This window comes from Stegostoma tigrinum, chromosome 18 (assembly GCF_030684315.1).
Source record: "Stegostoma tigrinum isolate sSteTig4 chromosome 18, sSteTig4.hap1, whole genome shotgun sequence".
Taxonomy (NCBI): Eukaryota; Metazoa; Chordata; class Chondrichthyes; order Orectolobiformes; family Stegostomatidae; genus Stegostoma; species Stegostoma tigrinum.
In genome coordinates, this window is record NC_081371.1 from 53203803 (window position 1) to 53220346 (window position 16544).

Sequence of the window (16544 nt, forward strand, 5' to 3'; positions counted from 1 at the left end):
AAATGTTTGATCCAAGATCTCCAGAAACTATAAAATTAAGTACCACACAATAAATCTTGTATTAAATATCACTACTCCCAAGATGGTGGTCAGAGAAATGCTCCGTGCACATTACAGCCTTTATAATAAATTATGTCCATGAAATATTATGGATTGAAAATTCAAGATGAAAAGTTCAATAAAGGGCAAGAACTCATTTTAATTAGCCACAGTCTAAGGATATATCAGAGCCTTAAGGATTCTATTAACATTGATACATCATCGATAGAGGAAACACAAGATTTTGAAGATGGTAGATGCTCAGAGGATGTTTGCTCTTGGGGAGCAATTTGAGCTTGTGGGAGGAGGTGTAGTTTCAGAAAAAAGTTCTCCTATTTTAAGATGAAAAGGAATTCCATTTCTAAGTGTCACAAGTGTTTGAACTTCTCTGACCTAATAAGGGTTGGAGATTGGATCATTCAAAGTACAGTTCAATTTTTGATTGACAATGTAGTCAGAGATAATGGGGAAAATGCAGGAAAACTGAAGTCAAGCCAAGCCATGATCAGATCACCCATGACCTTAATGAATGGTGAACTAACTTTAATGGTAAAATAGTCTAATCCTGCTCTTATCTGTTATGTTATGCTACATTCAGTCGGAAGACAATAATAGCAAAGATTTATTGACAGAAACTAGAGCTAAGGTCCATCAAACATTAAACACCCAGCAAGTGCCTGTTTTCTGCAGTAAAAAAACTCAGTTTAAATTTGAAGAAAGCCATTTATTGTTTCTGCAGCAGTTGCTTTGGGCTTGAACTTTTGAATTGATAAATCCGAGAAGTTTTCCAAGTCAGTGTGTACTATTTACGGACCAATGGAAGTAGGCAGAGAAAGATAAATGAACACCAAGGGCCTGGCCAGCTGAAGTAGGATTATTTTAACATCGGAATAGGAAGCAAAGACCACTTCCTAGTACCTCCACCAATAACCTACCTTTCCTGTTTGCCTGCCTAAGTGGCATTTTTAGAGGGGGAGATTTACAAGGAGAGTAGAGCGTTAGTTAATAGTATTATATGCCAATGGTTTATATCTGTTTACTTGAGGTTGTACTTAAAATAAATAACTTGCTTAGAGTGAGAGTCTGATCTGTGCTTTCTGTCACCCTTAGACCGAAAGTCAGGCAAATTACAGTCTGCACAGACGTGAACATTTGACACAGCTGTGGTAATAGCAGGGGTCAATTCATGATGTGCTACACCAGTTGGCCGTAATGCTACCTCACAGGATAGTTGAAGGGAACAGCATAAAATGGATTTAAGGGGAAACCATATAAATGTACAAGGGAAAAAAAGGAATAAAAGATATACTGAACAGGAAAAGTGGAAAGAGGACCACCCAGAGCATACGTGCTGGCAGGGACTAAACAGTCTGCTTCTGAGCTCTATATAGGAACATACTAACAAAAGACTTAGAAGCTGGAGTTCACCAATTTGCCCTTTGAGCTCGCTCCAGCAAGATCAACAAGATAGCGGCTGATCAATCTACATCCTATTTAATGATATTGAGATAGTTTTAGAAGAAGCAGCCTCCTGTGGTGCAGTGGTAGTGTTCTATCTGAGCCAGTGGTAAGACCCTTTGATCTTTCACTTATAAATTCTGCATCTGATACTGCCTCTCTCACACACACACCTGAAGGAGGAGTAAGACTCCGAAAACTTGTGTTTCAAACAAACCTGTTGGACTACAGCCTGGTGTCGTGTGATTTTTGATCTTGTCCATCCCACTCCACCACTTGCACCTCTGCATCATCTCTATTTCACCTGTTGGCCTGAATGGCCTGTTTCTGTGATGTAAATATATTAACTGCTGTTTTAAACAATCCAGTTAGTTGAACACAGCAAAAGATATATCCTACCAGTCTGCATATTTGAAACTGGATTGCTTCCGGTGCTGGGAGTAATAAAAAGAGATTGTATAAAAGATCCCAGTGCGTTCACAATGTCTCTGAAGACCTTTGTTGAGTGAGGTTTCATATCGTATGACTGACAGAAAGACCTGTAGGTGGAATCAAACAATTCTCAAATTTGGCAGGATATATAAGTAAAATTTCTGTTTTGGAGTTCTGTTGCAGTTTATAGAAGTTATAATGCTACTGTATATCTGTAGCAAAAACTCAACAATCAAATCCTGGACAATTAGAAATTTCAAAGACAAGTGCAAATGCATAAACATACAGTATGTCACAATCTGTTGACACCAAACCTACTTTACTGCCACTATTTTCTTCCTTGCTATTTAATTTACACCCTTTTGTTTCCACTTTGCATCTTGTGACACCATAAATCTCTATTCCGAGATCAAATGCAACATGGTTGACCAAGAGAATTATTCCTTCCCTTCATACTCATTTCAAAGTGTTTGGATAACTAACACAAAACAATTTTAAGATAGGTTAATACTCAACAATTCCAATTTATTTTAATTAGAACAGAAGTTTTTAAGTTGCTCATTTGTTCTTTTTATAAAGATAAAACAAACTGATTTTAACAAAGATGATTGACGAGTACAGCTGATACAGCAGTAATGTCAGTGGGCTAGCAATTCAGAACCCAGGTCAATGTTAGACCATAAGACATAGGTGCAGGAATTGGACCATTCAGCCCCACTGAGTCTGCTCTGCCATTCAATCCTGGCTGATACATTTCTCAAAACTATTCTCCCAGTTTCTCCCCATAGCCCTTGATCCACTTGACAACCAAGAACCTTTGTCTGTCTTAAACATACTCAATGACCTGTCTCCACAGCCTTCTGTGGCAATGAATTGCATAGATTTACTACTCTCTAGCTGAAGAAATTCCTCTTTATCTCTGATCTAATAGGTCTTCCCTATACTCTAAGGCTCTGTCCTTGGGTCCTAGTCTCTGCTGTCAATGAAATCATCTTCCCAACATCCACTCTGTAAATTTCAATTAAATCCCCCCATATCCTTCTAAACTCAACAGACGCATAGTCCTCAAATGTTCCTTAAACGATAAGTCTTTCATTCCTGGGATCATTGTTGTGAACCTCCACTGGACGTGCTCCAGGGCCAGTACATCCTTCCTGAGGTATTTGAACATATGCTCTAAATGTGGTCTGACCAGAGCTTTATAAAGCCTCAGAGAAGTACATTCCTGCTTTTACATTCTAGTCCTCTCAAAATAAATGCCAACATTGTATTTGCCTTCCTGACTAGTGACTCAACCTGCAAGTTTACCTTAAGGCAATCCTGGACTAGGACTCCCAAGTTCCCTTGACACTTCAGATTTCTGAGTTTTCTCCCTATGTAGGAAAAATGTCTATGCCTCTATTCTACATTCAAAATTGCATGGATTCACACTTTCGCATGTTGTATTCCATCTACCACTTCTTTGCCCACTCTCCTAACCTGTCCAAATCCTTCTGCAGCCTCCCTGCTTCAACATTACCTGCCCCTCTACCTCCCTTTGTATCGTCTGCAAAGCCAGAATGCCCTCAGTTCTTTCATCTAGATCATTAATGTATAAAGTGAGAAGTTGTGGTCCCAAAACTGACCTTTGTGGAACATCACTAGTCACCAGCTGCCATCCCGGAAAAAAACCCTGTTATCCCCACTCTCTGCCTTCTGCCAGGCAGCCAATCTTCTATCCATGCTAGCACGTCACCTCTAACACCATGGGCACTTATCTTACTCAATAGCCTCCTGTGCGGCACCTTGTCAAATGCCTTCTGGAAATTCAGTTGGATAACATCCATTGGCTCTCCTTGGTCTAACCTGCTCATTACCTCCTCAAAGAATTCTGACAGATTTGTCAGGCATAACCTCCCCTTGATGAAACCATGATGGCTTTGCCCTATTTTACCAAGCACTTCCAAGTATTCAGAAATCTCATTCTTCACAAAGCACTCCATAATCATACCAATGACGGAAGTCAAGCATATCAGCCTGAAATTTCCCATCTCTTGCCTAACTTCCTTCTTAAACCGAGGGGTTACATGAATGATTTTCCAGTCCTCTGGGGCCCTCCCTGATTCTAGTGATTCCTGAAAGATTACCACTAACGCCTCCACTGTCTCTTCAGCTATCTCCTTTAGAACACTTGGTTGCAGTCCATCTGGTCTGGGAGGCTTATTCAGAGTGTTTTTAGCACCTTCTCCTTGGTGATGACCACCATACTCGCCTCTGCACCCTGACAATCTTGAATTTTTGGGACATTACTTGTGTCTTCCACCAAAAAGACTGACGCAAAGCACTTATTCAGTTCCTCAGCCATTTCTTTGTTCCCCATTCCTAATTCTCCACAGTCATTTTCCAGCTGCTCAATGTCCATTTTCGCCTCTCTTTTGCCCTTCATATATCAGGGAACATGGGTTCAAATCCCACTGCGGCAGAAAGTGGAATTTGAATTTAATAATATGAAAAATGGAGTAAAGTTTTAGCCTAATGGTGACCATGTGACAATTGTCAATTGTAAAAGCCCAAATGATTCATTAATGGCCTTTAGGGAAGGAAATGTGCCACGCAAACCTAGTCTGACCTACACATGACTTCAGATTTACAGCAATTTGGCTGACTCTTAACTGCGCTCTGGGCAATTAAGAATCAGCCATAAATGCTGACCTAGCCAGGGAAGCCTACATTTCATGAATGAAGAGAAAACATGGAAAGAATTAACTTAAATGGACCACAAACCTCAGTTAAACACAGTCAAAAACAATGAAAGCCACTTGTAGCAGCATTCTTTCCTAGCACCTTCATTATGCAATAACAAATTAGCACTTATAAAGTGTTAAGAGATTATTACCGTAGCAGCTGAGGTTGCACACACAGCCTGTGAATGCATTCCACAGCAACTGCTCGAAGCCACTGTGGTTTATCACCATCCAAAAACTTCACCAGTAAAGACAAAAATATCTCACATTCAGTTACCTGGCAAACATCAAAGTGTGGCATTAGAAACACAGAACTCAGCAGCCAAGAAAACAAAATAATGTTAATAATTAGTTTTGATAAACTATACCTTCTTCATTACATGTAAAAAAAAATTCTTCTTTAAATGATCACATATGTTTGGGTGGATGAGAAAGGCAAAAACAACAAGGATTTGTCAGGGATGAATAAGAATGCAGTTGAGAGAGATTTGGGAACTTTACGATGATGGGAACATTGACAGTTCAAGTTGTTAATTGGCAATGACAGTGTTTCCCTTCTGGGTATGAAATCTCCATTAAGGTCAAATTGAAAGGATAACATTTTTGCAGGAGTGCATCTGTTGTTGTTAACTATTGTCTTCATTGGTTAATGAAAATCCTTATATAAAAATGAGGTATAAAGAAGCAATGCAGTACTGAAGACTACAAAGTTTGGACAGACACATTGTTATTGTACAATTAGTCACACAAGAGGTCAAAAGCCTTTCAGATAATCGTTTGGTGTTCATTGATATCCATGTCAGCTGAAACTCCATTAGTAGGATAGCCCCTCTACCCATCATCTTGTTGATTTATATTTAGAAGTAGAAACTATTTCCATTAGCTTGGCAAGTCAGTAACTTGAAAGCAACAAGTTAACAAACACCAAAGAAGATAAAAGGAAGGGGAGGTAGAATTTTTCATTAAAGTCAGGTTCCTTCCCAAAAATCTATAGAACTGTTCAATTAAAAGAGACACCACAGTTGATTGGAAAGACAGTCAAGCATAGAAAAGCAAGAAAAAAAGTATACAATGTGGTCAAAATTAGTGGAAAACCAGAGGATTTGGAAGCATTTAAGAACTAATAAAGGACAACTGAAAAGCATTAAGTGGGGATAAGATGAAATAGGAGGATAAGCTAGCTAGTAGTATAAAAGATGACTGCAAGAGGTCTTCTAGATATATAAAACCCAATGTCCTTTTGGGAAATAAGGCAGGGCAAGTAACTGAGGTGTTACAGGGGGAGCACTTTGGGACCAGTGACCATAATTCTAGGAGTTTTAAAATAGCTATGCATAAAGGACAGGCCTGGTCACAAGTTAAAGTTCTAAACTGGGGCATGGCCAATTTTGATGGTATTAGACAGGAGCTTCCAAAAGTTGATTGGGGGAGACAGATAAAGGGACATCTGGCAAGTGGGAGGCTTTCAAAGGCAAGATAAAAAGAGCTCAGGGAAAGCATGCTCCGGTTGGTCTGAAGGGCAAGGCTGGCAGAAGTACGGAACCCTGGATGACTAGAGAAATTCAGACTTTGATCTATGTCAAGCCAGATAGCTGGGATCGAGTGAATCCCTTGAAGAGTATAGGGATGTAAGAATACACATAAGAGGGAACTCAGGAGGACAAAGAGGGGACATGAGATAGCTTTAGTAGATAAGGTTAAGGAGAATCCAAAGAGATTCTACAGGTGTATTAAAGGCAAAAGAGTAACTAGGGAGCGAATTGAGCCCCTTAACGAACAATGAGGCCATCTGTGTGTGGAACCATAGGAGGAAGATGGGATCCAAAACAAATATTTTGCACCAGTATTTACAATGGAGAAAGACATGGAAGCTGGGGAACTTGGGGAAACAAAACATGATGTCTTGAAATGAGTCTAGATTACAGAACAGGTGGCTCTGGAGGTCTTAAAATGCATAAAGGTAGATAAGTCCTTAAGACCTGATCAAGTGCATCCTAGAGCATTGTGGCCAGCTAGGGAAGAAATTGCACGGCCCCTAGCAGAGATATTTGTAACTTCGACATCTGCAGGTGAAGTGACAGAAACTGGAGGATAGCTAATGCTGTACCATTATTTAAGAAAGGCTGCAAGGAGAAACCAGGGAACAACAGATCAGTGGTCCTGACGTTAGTGCTGGATAAGTTGTTAGAAGGGGATTGTGAGACACAGAATGTACATGCATTCAGAAAAGGAAGGGCTGATTAGGGATAGCTAGCATGATTTTGTGCGTGGGAAATATTGTCTGACAAATATGATTGAGCATTTTGAAGAGGTGGCTAAGATGATTGAAGAAGGCAGAATGGTAGACATTGTCTACTTCAATTTTAGCAAATCCTTTGACAAGGTTCCATATGATAGACTGGTAAATAAGGGAGAGAGCGCCAAGTGGATACAAAACTGACTGAAAGGTAGGAGATAGAGGGTGGAGGTAGAGGATTGTTGTTAAAATTGGAAGCCTGTGACCAGCGGTGTGCCACAGGGATCAGTGCTAGGTCCAGTGTTGCTCATCATTCGTTTGGATGAGAATATAGGAGGCATGGTTAGTAAGTTTGCACATGACTCCAAAACTGATGTTACAGTAGACAGTGAAGAGGTTATCTAAGAGTACAACAGGATCTTGATCACATGGGCCAGTGGGTTGAAGAATGGCAGACGGAGCTTAATGCAGATAAATGTAAGATGTTGCATTACGCTAAGACAAACCAGAGCAGAACATACACAGTTAATCCTGGGGAGTGATGTCAAACAGAGAAATATAGGGGTGCAGATACATAGTTTCTTGAAAATGGTGTCATGGGTAGATAGGGTGATTAAGGCAGCATCTGGGATGATTGCCCTTATCAGTCAGAGCATTGAGTATAGGAGTTAGCACATCATGTTATGGTTGTATAAGGCATTGGTTAGGCCATATGTGGAGCACTGTGTACAATTCTGGTTGCCCTGCTACAGGAAGGATGTCATTAAACCGGAAAGGGTGCAAAAAAGATTTAAGGATATTACCGAGGCTGGAAAGTTTGAGTTATAGAAAATGAATATATAGTCTGGGACATTTTTCTCCTGCAGCGCAGCAGACTGAAGGGTGACCTTATAAAAAATTATAAAATCATGAGAAGCATAGGTAAAGTGATTAGCAAAAGGACTTTTCCCCATGGCAGGTGATTCTAAAACTAGAGGGCGTAGGTTTAAGGTAAGAGGGATAAGATTTGAAAGTGACCTGAGGGGCAACTTTTTCACACAGAAGGTGGTGCATGTATGGAAGCAGCTATCAAAGGAAGTGGTGGAGGGCAGTACAATTATAACATTTAGAAGAATTTGGACAGCTACATGCATTGGAAAGGTCTAGAGGGATATGGGTGACATGCAGGCAAATAAGACTAGCTCAGTTTAGGAAACCTGGTCAGCATGGATGAGTTGGCCTGAAGGCTTGTTTCCTCTGACTATAAAAGGCAAGAGAGAGGCAACAGTGGATACTGGACCACTGCAAAATGGACTATACCCTAGAGTTTCGAAGGAGATAGCGGAGGAGATTGCGCAGGCATTGATGGTGGTCTGCCAGGAATCACTGGAGTCAGGCAGGGTCCCAGAAGACTGGAAAATGGCTAATGTAACATTACTGTTTAAGGGAGGAAGAGAGAAGACTGGACATTATTGGCCAGTTAGCTTAACATCAATTGTTGAGAATTTAAGAATTCATTATTAAGGATGGGAGGAAGAATGACCTGGAAGAATGAGCCAACTGCAATCTGCTTGGTTACCTTGTACACAAGCTACATAATGAAAGCTTCATCTTATTTTACTTTAATGGTGGCAGACACAATTGAAACATTTAATAATATAAAACGATTTTAAATATTTTATTTTCTGTACACATTAAGCCTTAATTATCCCCATTAAAGAGTCCCTGGCAGCATGCTTCTCTTAAAAACAACTTCACCCTTTCCCCATGGCTGGCTCCTGCAATGACATTGCTCGGTTTGCTGGAAGCTGTTATGTACAGAATCATTAAAATCCTCTGAACCCAAGTTCACGCAACAGTCCACTAACTTTTTAAATCTGGATAATATTTTGGAATGTAATGTTGAAACTGTTAAAACCACTGAATTTCGAGAGGAAACCAAACAATTTCAACTTTCAATAATTGACATATGGTCAAATAATCATAGAACACAAAAGTAAATTGGTCACACATTCATTTACACAAATAGATCTATTTACAGCTTTATTCTTGCATTACTGCGGTGGAACTTACAAAATGTACCTGAAAGACAATCTTAGCCATATGATAGCCACAGTGACAGCCAAAGCAAATACGGATGCTGTACTTCAAAAGCTGAGAGAATGTTATGAGCATATATTTGGACTACTTTCTTGAATAAGTACTTTTAATTCAATAGTTAAATATGCAAGAAAAATAAACTAGAACCCTTACCAAAAGACTATAGAAGTGTTTAATTAAAACAGATACCACTCGCAAAAGGCGCATACAGATGGGAAAGTATGGTTTCTCGACAGGAGTTGGGGAAGATGGAGTATTAGTACCCTGTCTGAATTTGATATTGGGAGAAAACAGCTTGATCACCAAAGGGCACACCCTTTCCTTCAGAAGGAAACTGAACTCTTGGTGCTGTAGGGAAAAGGAGGGAACAAAAATACAAAACAAATGTTAATAAAGTTAAACTGGCATTTTCAGTACTAAATCCCATCACCACTAAGATTTTGTTAACACATAATTACCACTTGTAAGGGAAGTCCTATTATCAGTTGGTCTACAAAGTAACTGGTATTGCCCTTCAAAAATAACTCAAAGTACTTTGGGTAACAGACTTTTATGTATGGTGTGCATATTATATTGAACACAAGACAATGAGAATAATAAATAATTTGGGAATATCTTTTCTTTCTATCACAATAAGATTTGAAATTTTTATATAAAATGCTCTAAGCAAAATAGTCAATGCTCCGATAATAGAATTCCTGCCCGAGACACAGGATAAGTTTTATGGAGTTTTCAGCAGTGACTAAAGAATGGGAAATCTACAGTTTTTGCTAATTTCTGTGATTACCAGTGAGGGATAAGGTGATGGCAGTGTCCACAGGACAGCCTATTTCAAAGCCCCGAGATTTAGGCCTTTCTGAGCTAATCTATGCATATGGTCGTACTTGAAGATAAAGTCTGCTGATTGCTGACATCTTGCCCCTATACCCTTCTCATCCACACCATAAAATGGCTAATTTTACATGGCATAATTACAAGGCTTTGTGGTGCAGTTTGTATACTTCATGAAGAATCTCATTGGCCGTTTCCATAACAGTCTTGATTTTTTTTGTCAGGGATCCCATAGATCAGGTGGCTGGGTGGTTGCCTGTTAGGGTGCTTGAGGCACATTGGTAGTGCCCCTAGTGTTCAAGCAGTATTCAAGTTCCACCTACTCGTGATATCTCCGAACAAGGCGACTGGACAACATCTTGCGCCCTCTACGAAGTTATGACTAAAACTAGTTGGACAGGATAAGTTTGCTATATGTTACTCGGTAAATGTATGAAAATAGATAAAAGAATGGCTCCAGTTGTACGTTTCATTAACTGGCTGCCTGGAACTCAATGCTATGTAAAGATTAGGGGTCACTCCCAGCGGTTATGTCAGGGCTCTTCCCTTTAACATACCACAACAAATTGGCTTGTTAATGAAATGTGAGGCTGGATGAACACAGCAGGCCCAGCAGCATCTCAGGAGCACAAAAGCTGACGTTTCGGGCCTAGACCCTTCATAAAATTGGCTTGTTATCTCATTCTGCATGTGGCAGCTTGCTATGCATAAACTGCATCCCATACTTGTCTTTGTAACACCAATGAACACAATTGACAAGTAATTGATTAGCTACTCTGTATTTGGGCTTCCATGGGAGTGTTAAAAGCAATTTATAAAAAGTGTTTAGCTTAGTTGTTTGAAACTTCTAAAATAGCAGAGGGGGAAATATTCTAAGGGGACACACATTATTATCTTCTAAAGTGTAACTTCAGGGCAATTCCCTTGAGAAAAATAAAACAAAAATGTATTAGCATTGCTTGCACCACTGTTTAATCAAAGGACTGAGGAAATAATGAAATCAAATGGGAGATGTGGAAAAGTGATAAACAACAGCAATAAGGAGATGCAGAAACAGAAAACAAAACATAAAACACAGACAGAAAACAGCAAAAGCAAAGATCGTGATGAGTCAGTGATATGAAAGTTCAGAAACAATACAAGATCAGATATTTAGAAATAAAAGCACAAACTAATATGTTAATTTCACCTTCTTTATGCATGAAAACAGATTAAAAATAATGCGAAACACCAGAACTGACTAGGTTGATCATGGACTTTTTGATCAAATCTTTTGAACTAGTTCAGAAACCACATGATGTACTGGGTCCAATTTAAACTCTGTGCCTGAGCACAATATTAACAAAACATCTCATTCAATTTGTCCCACACCAGACTACAAAGGTCCAGACAAATTTAAACAGTACGCAAACTGATATTCTAGAACTCTAGAGGAACACAATCATCAAACATGGGCTAGGCTAGTTGGTAGATAAAGCAGGATTTTTTTTTTCTATCCAGTGAAGTGAGGGACGATGCTGGCATTGTAGTAATGTCACTGGACTAGTAATCCAGAGGTCCAGGCTGATGATATGGGACCAGGCCATACCATCGCAGCTGGTGTAACTTAAATACAATTAATAAAGACAAAACATTCTGCAAAATAAAACTCGTCTCACCAAAGGTGCCAAGAAACTATCACTGATTGTCATAAAGAGCTATTTGGTTTACTAATTTACTCTACAGAAGAAATCTGTCATCCTTACTTGGTCAGGCTGATACATAACTCCACAGCAACAGAAATGTGCTTGATATTTATCTGCTCTCTGAAATGCCCTAACAAGCCATTTGGTTCAAGGACAATTATTGAAGTGCACGAAAAGCAGGCCTTTCCAGCAATGCCCATATCCCATGAAAGAATAAAAGAAATCCTGGAAGTCTCCACCCAAAAGGTTGCTGAGTCCCTTCAAATTTTCTAAGAATGAGATTGATATATTTTTGTCAGGTATGGTATCAAAGCAAACACAGCAAAGGTGAGTAAATGGATTTGGGATGTAAGCAACCCATGATACCATTCTTTTGCATGTTATGTTTGAGGGCAGAATGGCTTGTTCATGTTCCTTTTTCTTAAAACGAATAAAGGTAATTTTAGTTGATTTTACGAAGAATATTGCTGCCTCAATTCTAATCAGTACTTTATCAAATGCAATTAATGAATTTTTAAAATAAATTACTCATGCTATAGACCTGTTTTTTTCTTGCAGTGCCACAGAAGGTCAGGTTATGTCTGCTGTAGGCATATACCATCACCAATAAAGTGTCGTACATTTAGATGCAAATCTGCTTTCATTGAGTACTAGAGGCTAACAGGGTTCCGGACAAATAATTTCTAGGTACCTTTAAAATGAACAGTTGAAGAACCCATCAAAAGGCAAGAATTACATTGATAATAAAATCTGTGGTCACTTTAATTATTGCTGGAAAATGAACACAAGTTCAAGGTAAACAAGGTCACTTGAAACTAAGTTGTTCTTCATGGCTTAGGTGGCGTTCAGTCATGTCTATAAAATAACTCAAGCCCGTAATAAAAGGAATTAATCTGCCTCCATTAGACACTAATCTTCTCTGAAGCCAGCTCCTAACAGGAACCACTTCCTAGTTACCACTTGGCAAGAATGAAAAAGAAAACAAAGTTCACAGTAGGTTCTCTGCCGTTCTACTGGCTGTAAAGGATGATAGATTAAAAAGGTCACAGACTGGAGAAGTTAGCAACTTAATGGAGAGTAAACCATTAACTTAAATCAGCAAGTTTTAAATATTAAGAATAAATTTTAGCCTTCTATTAATGAAATTCACAAGTTTAGTGGTTCGATGCACTGTAGGTTGTTATTCCACCTCATTTCAGATTCTGGGTTTGATGAGATAACATATCACCTCTGGCACAATTATCAGACCAAAAATCAATGTCCAGAAAATCTTGCTCTTTGAATAAAGCTACTGTAAACCCAACCAAGTTCAAAATGTCTATTTCAAACACGTTACCTGTAAAAACACTTGTGGAAAGTCATTCAGAACAGATTCCAGAAGTTCCAAACCAAACGTTCGGGTCATTTCTGTCATTCCGACCAACCAGTAAGGAGCATCTGCATTTACCAACTGGCACAAATCCTGGAAAATTACATTAGATAGATGTCAAATGAGAGATTTTGCATCAATTATGAAGCTCAGAATAAAACTATATTAGCAATACTTATAATACAGTAAGATTCAATCATTGAGGAATTAACAATATCTTCTCTCATGTGTCATTTGGCCAATGTGAATATCATGATTTAAAGAATGCCAGTGACCTAATTGAGGAAACTGAATTAAAGAGATACTGTGCTGATTTAGCATACACTACTGAAAATTAAATATTGTTCAAGCAGAACAACTTTACCTCTACCGATGTTGATTCAGCTCCTTCAACGTCAGACCTATCAACTTCAACTCATTTTCTTCAATGAAACCACTGGCATTATCAATTTACATGCTGACATTAAAGAAAAGCTAAAACTCAAAAATGAAAGATCTGAAATACCAAAATGATGTAAACAAATATATAAAAGAAAAACCAAATCAAAAATGAATAAAAAGCAAATTTCAAAACTTGAAAGCTAAATGCAAAAATAAAAATTAAAAAAATGAAAAGAAACAAAAACAAGTAAAAGACATAAAAGTCAAAGAATGGTAGGCAACTGACCTTTTAAGGTCAAATCTGTCTAAACTTAGTGACTGATTTAACAATGAAAAATTCTTTGCCACAAAGGATTCTACCTGGAAGAGCATATATGCATCTTTTGCACATGGTCTTAGTGTGCTGATTGTTCTTCTGTTGCTATTGCCTTGGACAACAGGAGGATGACTATCATCATCTGCAATAAACAAAGTTGGAGCTGAAGATATAGGTTTGAATTCCACTATAGCAACTGATGAAATTAAATTCAATTAATAAATTTCAATAATAAACCTAGCCTCAGTCACTGTCACCGATTGTCACAAAAACCTAACTGCTTCTCTAATCCTCTTCATGGGAGGAAACCTACTGTTATTGTTTGGTCTGGCCTATACCTCACTCCACACCTACAGTGGTTGATTCTTAGCCATCCTCTGAAATGGTTGAGCAAGTCACTCAGTGAAAGGCAATTAAAGACGGACAACAAATGCTACAGTGGTACCCACATCCCACGAAAGACAAGGAAAGAGAGATAAAGATTCTCACAGAGATTTGGCTTTCTGTACTTACCCAATTCCATTTTAAAACTCCTGTTGTGCCTCATTGGGGAAGCATGCTGGAAGTCAAGTACCGCTATTTCCTGACACGTCTCAGAAGTCCGAACTTACCTGTCTTTTGTTCTAGGCCCAGGTAACAGAAAACATGAATCAGGTCTCTGTACTTAATAATTATTTCCATTTATTACAAAAAATAAGATTCTACTGACAGATAAATAACTGTGAACTGTCAACATATAACTCAACTAGTTAAGACTAACTTCGATGTAAAACATACCACACAGACAGATAGAAAAACTTTGCTGTAATGGATGGAGGGTATACTGGGAAGACAGGTAAATAGCCATTGTCTACAGGGTTTATATGATGATCCTTCCCCTGGTCAGGAGTTGCTGTTCTTCAATCTCTCTTCTTCAGGCACTTTTTACTTCCTTGCAGGACAGACACAGTGACTAGTTCAAAAATGATAAAATCTCCGCTGTATTGGTTAAAAGCAACAGCTTGCAGCAATTTGTGAGAGATGATAATTGGCATCCTCAAGCTTCAGCTGTTTTCTATTGCATAGAAACTTCCCCAACACCTCCCAAGAGGTCCAAAGTCTTTTGGCAATATCAATCACACCCACAAGTTGTTTAGCCACCCAGCAGCCAAACACATTTGTTGGCAGGCAGATGGCTTTTGTCGTCCTCAGCTGGTGAATATCAGCGTACACATTCCATAGCATGAGCCCTTCCCACTGGTTGGGCAAAGTAGTGTTCCAACATTACTTACAAGGAGTTTTGGTAACTTCCTTTCAAAAAGTGGAGTAATCCCTTCCACAATTCTTGTTTTCAAAACATTTCAAACCGTTTCTCATTTCAGTCCATAAAAGTGCAGAAAAACAAAGACGGACTGTCTTTACCTTCCTATTAATATGTATATCTGTTCAACGATGTTACAAGAGATAATAGACAATAGGTGCAGGAGTAGGCCATATGGCCCTTCGAGCCAGCACCGCCATTCATTATGATCATGGCTGATCATCCACAATCAGTATCCTGTTCCTGCTTTATCCCCATAACCCTTGATAACCCTTGATTCCACTATCTTTAAGAGCTCTATCCATCTCTTTCTTGAAAGTATCCAGAGACTTGGCCTCCACTGCCTTCTGGGGCAGAGCATTCCATATATCCACCACTCTCTGGGTGAAGAGGTTTTTCCTCAACTCTGTTCTAAATGGTCTATCCCTTATTTTTAAACTGTGTCCTCTGGTTCTGGACTCACCCATCAGCGGAAACATGTTTCCTGCCTCCACAGTGTCCAATCCCTTAATAATCTTATACGTCTCACTCAGATCCTCTCTCATCCTTCTAAACTCAAGTGTACACGAGCCCAGTCGCTCCAATCTTTCAACATATGACAGTCCTGCCATTCTGGAAATTGACCTCGTGGACCTATGTTGTCACCATGCAAGTAGATAATTTTTCAGTATGTAGTTAGGACTTACATAACCATTTACGAAACAATTAGTAGGGCTGCCAGAAAGTATACTGAAGTTGTAGACTTGCTCACTGAACCACTGTGTTTGGTTGCAGACGATTTGTCACCCTGTTAGGTAACATCATCTATGTGCCTCCAGTGAAGACTTGGCGTTCTACCCCACTTGTTATTTATATGCCTCGGTTTGCTGGGGTGGTTGACATGACTTCTAGTTCCGTTTCTCAGAAAACGGGTCCAGTTCAATGTGTTTGTTGATGGAGTTCTGGTTGGAATGCCAGGCCTCCAGGAATTCCCTATGATGTCTGGGTTTGGCTCATGCTATTATGGATGTGCTGCCCCAGTTGAATTTGTGTGTCTTTCTTTGTCTGTGTCTCTTGCTGCCTAGTTGGTGTACACAAGAACGCCCACTTGCCACCAAGTGAATGACCAATTCTCACTGGTTCCAATACACATGGACAAAGGAGGACACGAATTTGACTCTATATTCAGAAGACAGAAATTGGTCTATCGAAAAATCTACATGTTGCTAAGTGTCAAATTGTGATGACAATATAAATTTAAACAAACAATCACAATTCCCAACAATAATGGATAATAAAATGTGAGGCTGGATGAACACAGCAGGCCCAGCAGCAACTCAGGAGCACAAAAGCTGACGTTTCGGGCCTAGACCCTTCATCAGAGAGCTCTCTGATGAAGGGTCTAGGCCCGAAACGTCAGCTTTTGTGCTCCTGAGATGCTGCTGGGCCTGCTGTGTTCATCCAGCCTCACATTTTATTATCCTGGATTCTCCAGCATCTGCAGTTCCCATTATCACTGATACAATTCCCAACAATTATGGACAATCATTAGACTATAAAGTATAAAATAAGTAAGGGATACCATAATCCTATTTCTGTATACAAATAATGACAAAACATTGCAAATGCAGGTCTCCTTTACTTAGAGGATTGAAAAATGTGCTATGCGTTTTGTATTGAAGTTCACAGATCACATGTTGCCAAGTTGAATTCATT

At 39.2% G+C, this 16544-nt stretch overlaps 1 protein-coding gene across 2 annotated transcripts in view; it reads right to left on the reverse strand.

Moving 5' to 3' along the window:
• mon2 (MON2 homolog, regulator of endosome-to-Golgi trafficking) overlaps nucleotides 1-16544 on the reverse strand; it is a 133601-nt gene that overhangs the window by 64440 nt on the left and 52617 nt on the right. For both annotated transcript variants that reach the window (XM_048548669.2, XM_048548667.2), the window contains exons 6-10: nucleotides 13594-13691; nucleotides 12820-12945; nucleotides 9121-9315; nucleotides 4805-4929; nucleotides 1897-2036 (exon numbers count right to left, since the gene is read on the reverse strand). In XM_048548669.2, coding sequence (XP_048404626.2) covers nucleotides 1897-2036; nucleotides 4805-4929; nucleotides 9121-9315; nucleotides 12820-12945; nucleotides 13594-13691 — 684 coding nt within the window. The remainder of the gene's footprint in view (nucleotides 1-1896; nucleotides 2037-4804; nucleotides 4930-9120; nucleotides 9316-12819; nucleotides 12946-13593; nucleotides 13692-16544) is intronic.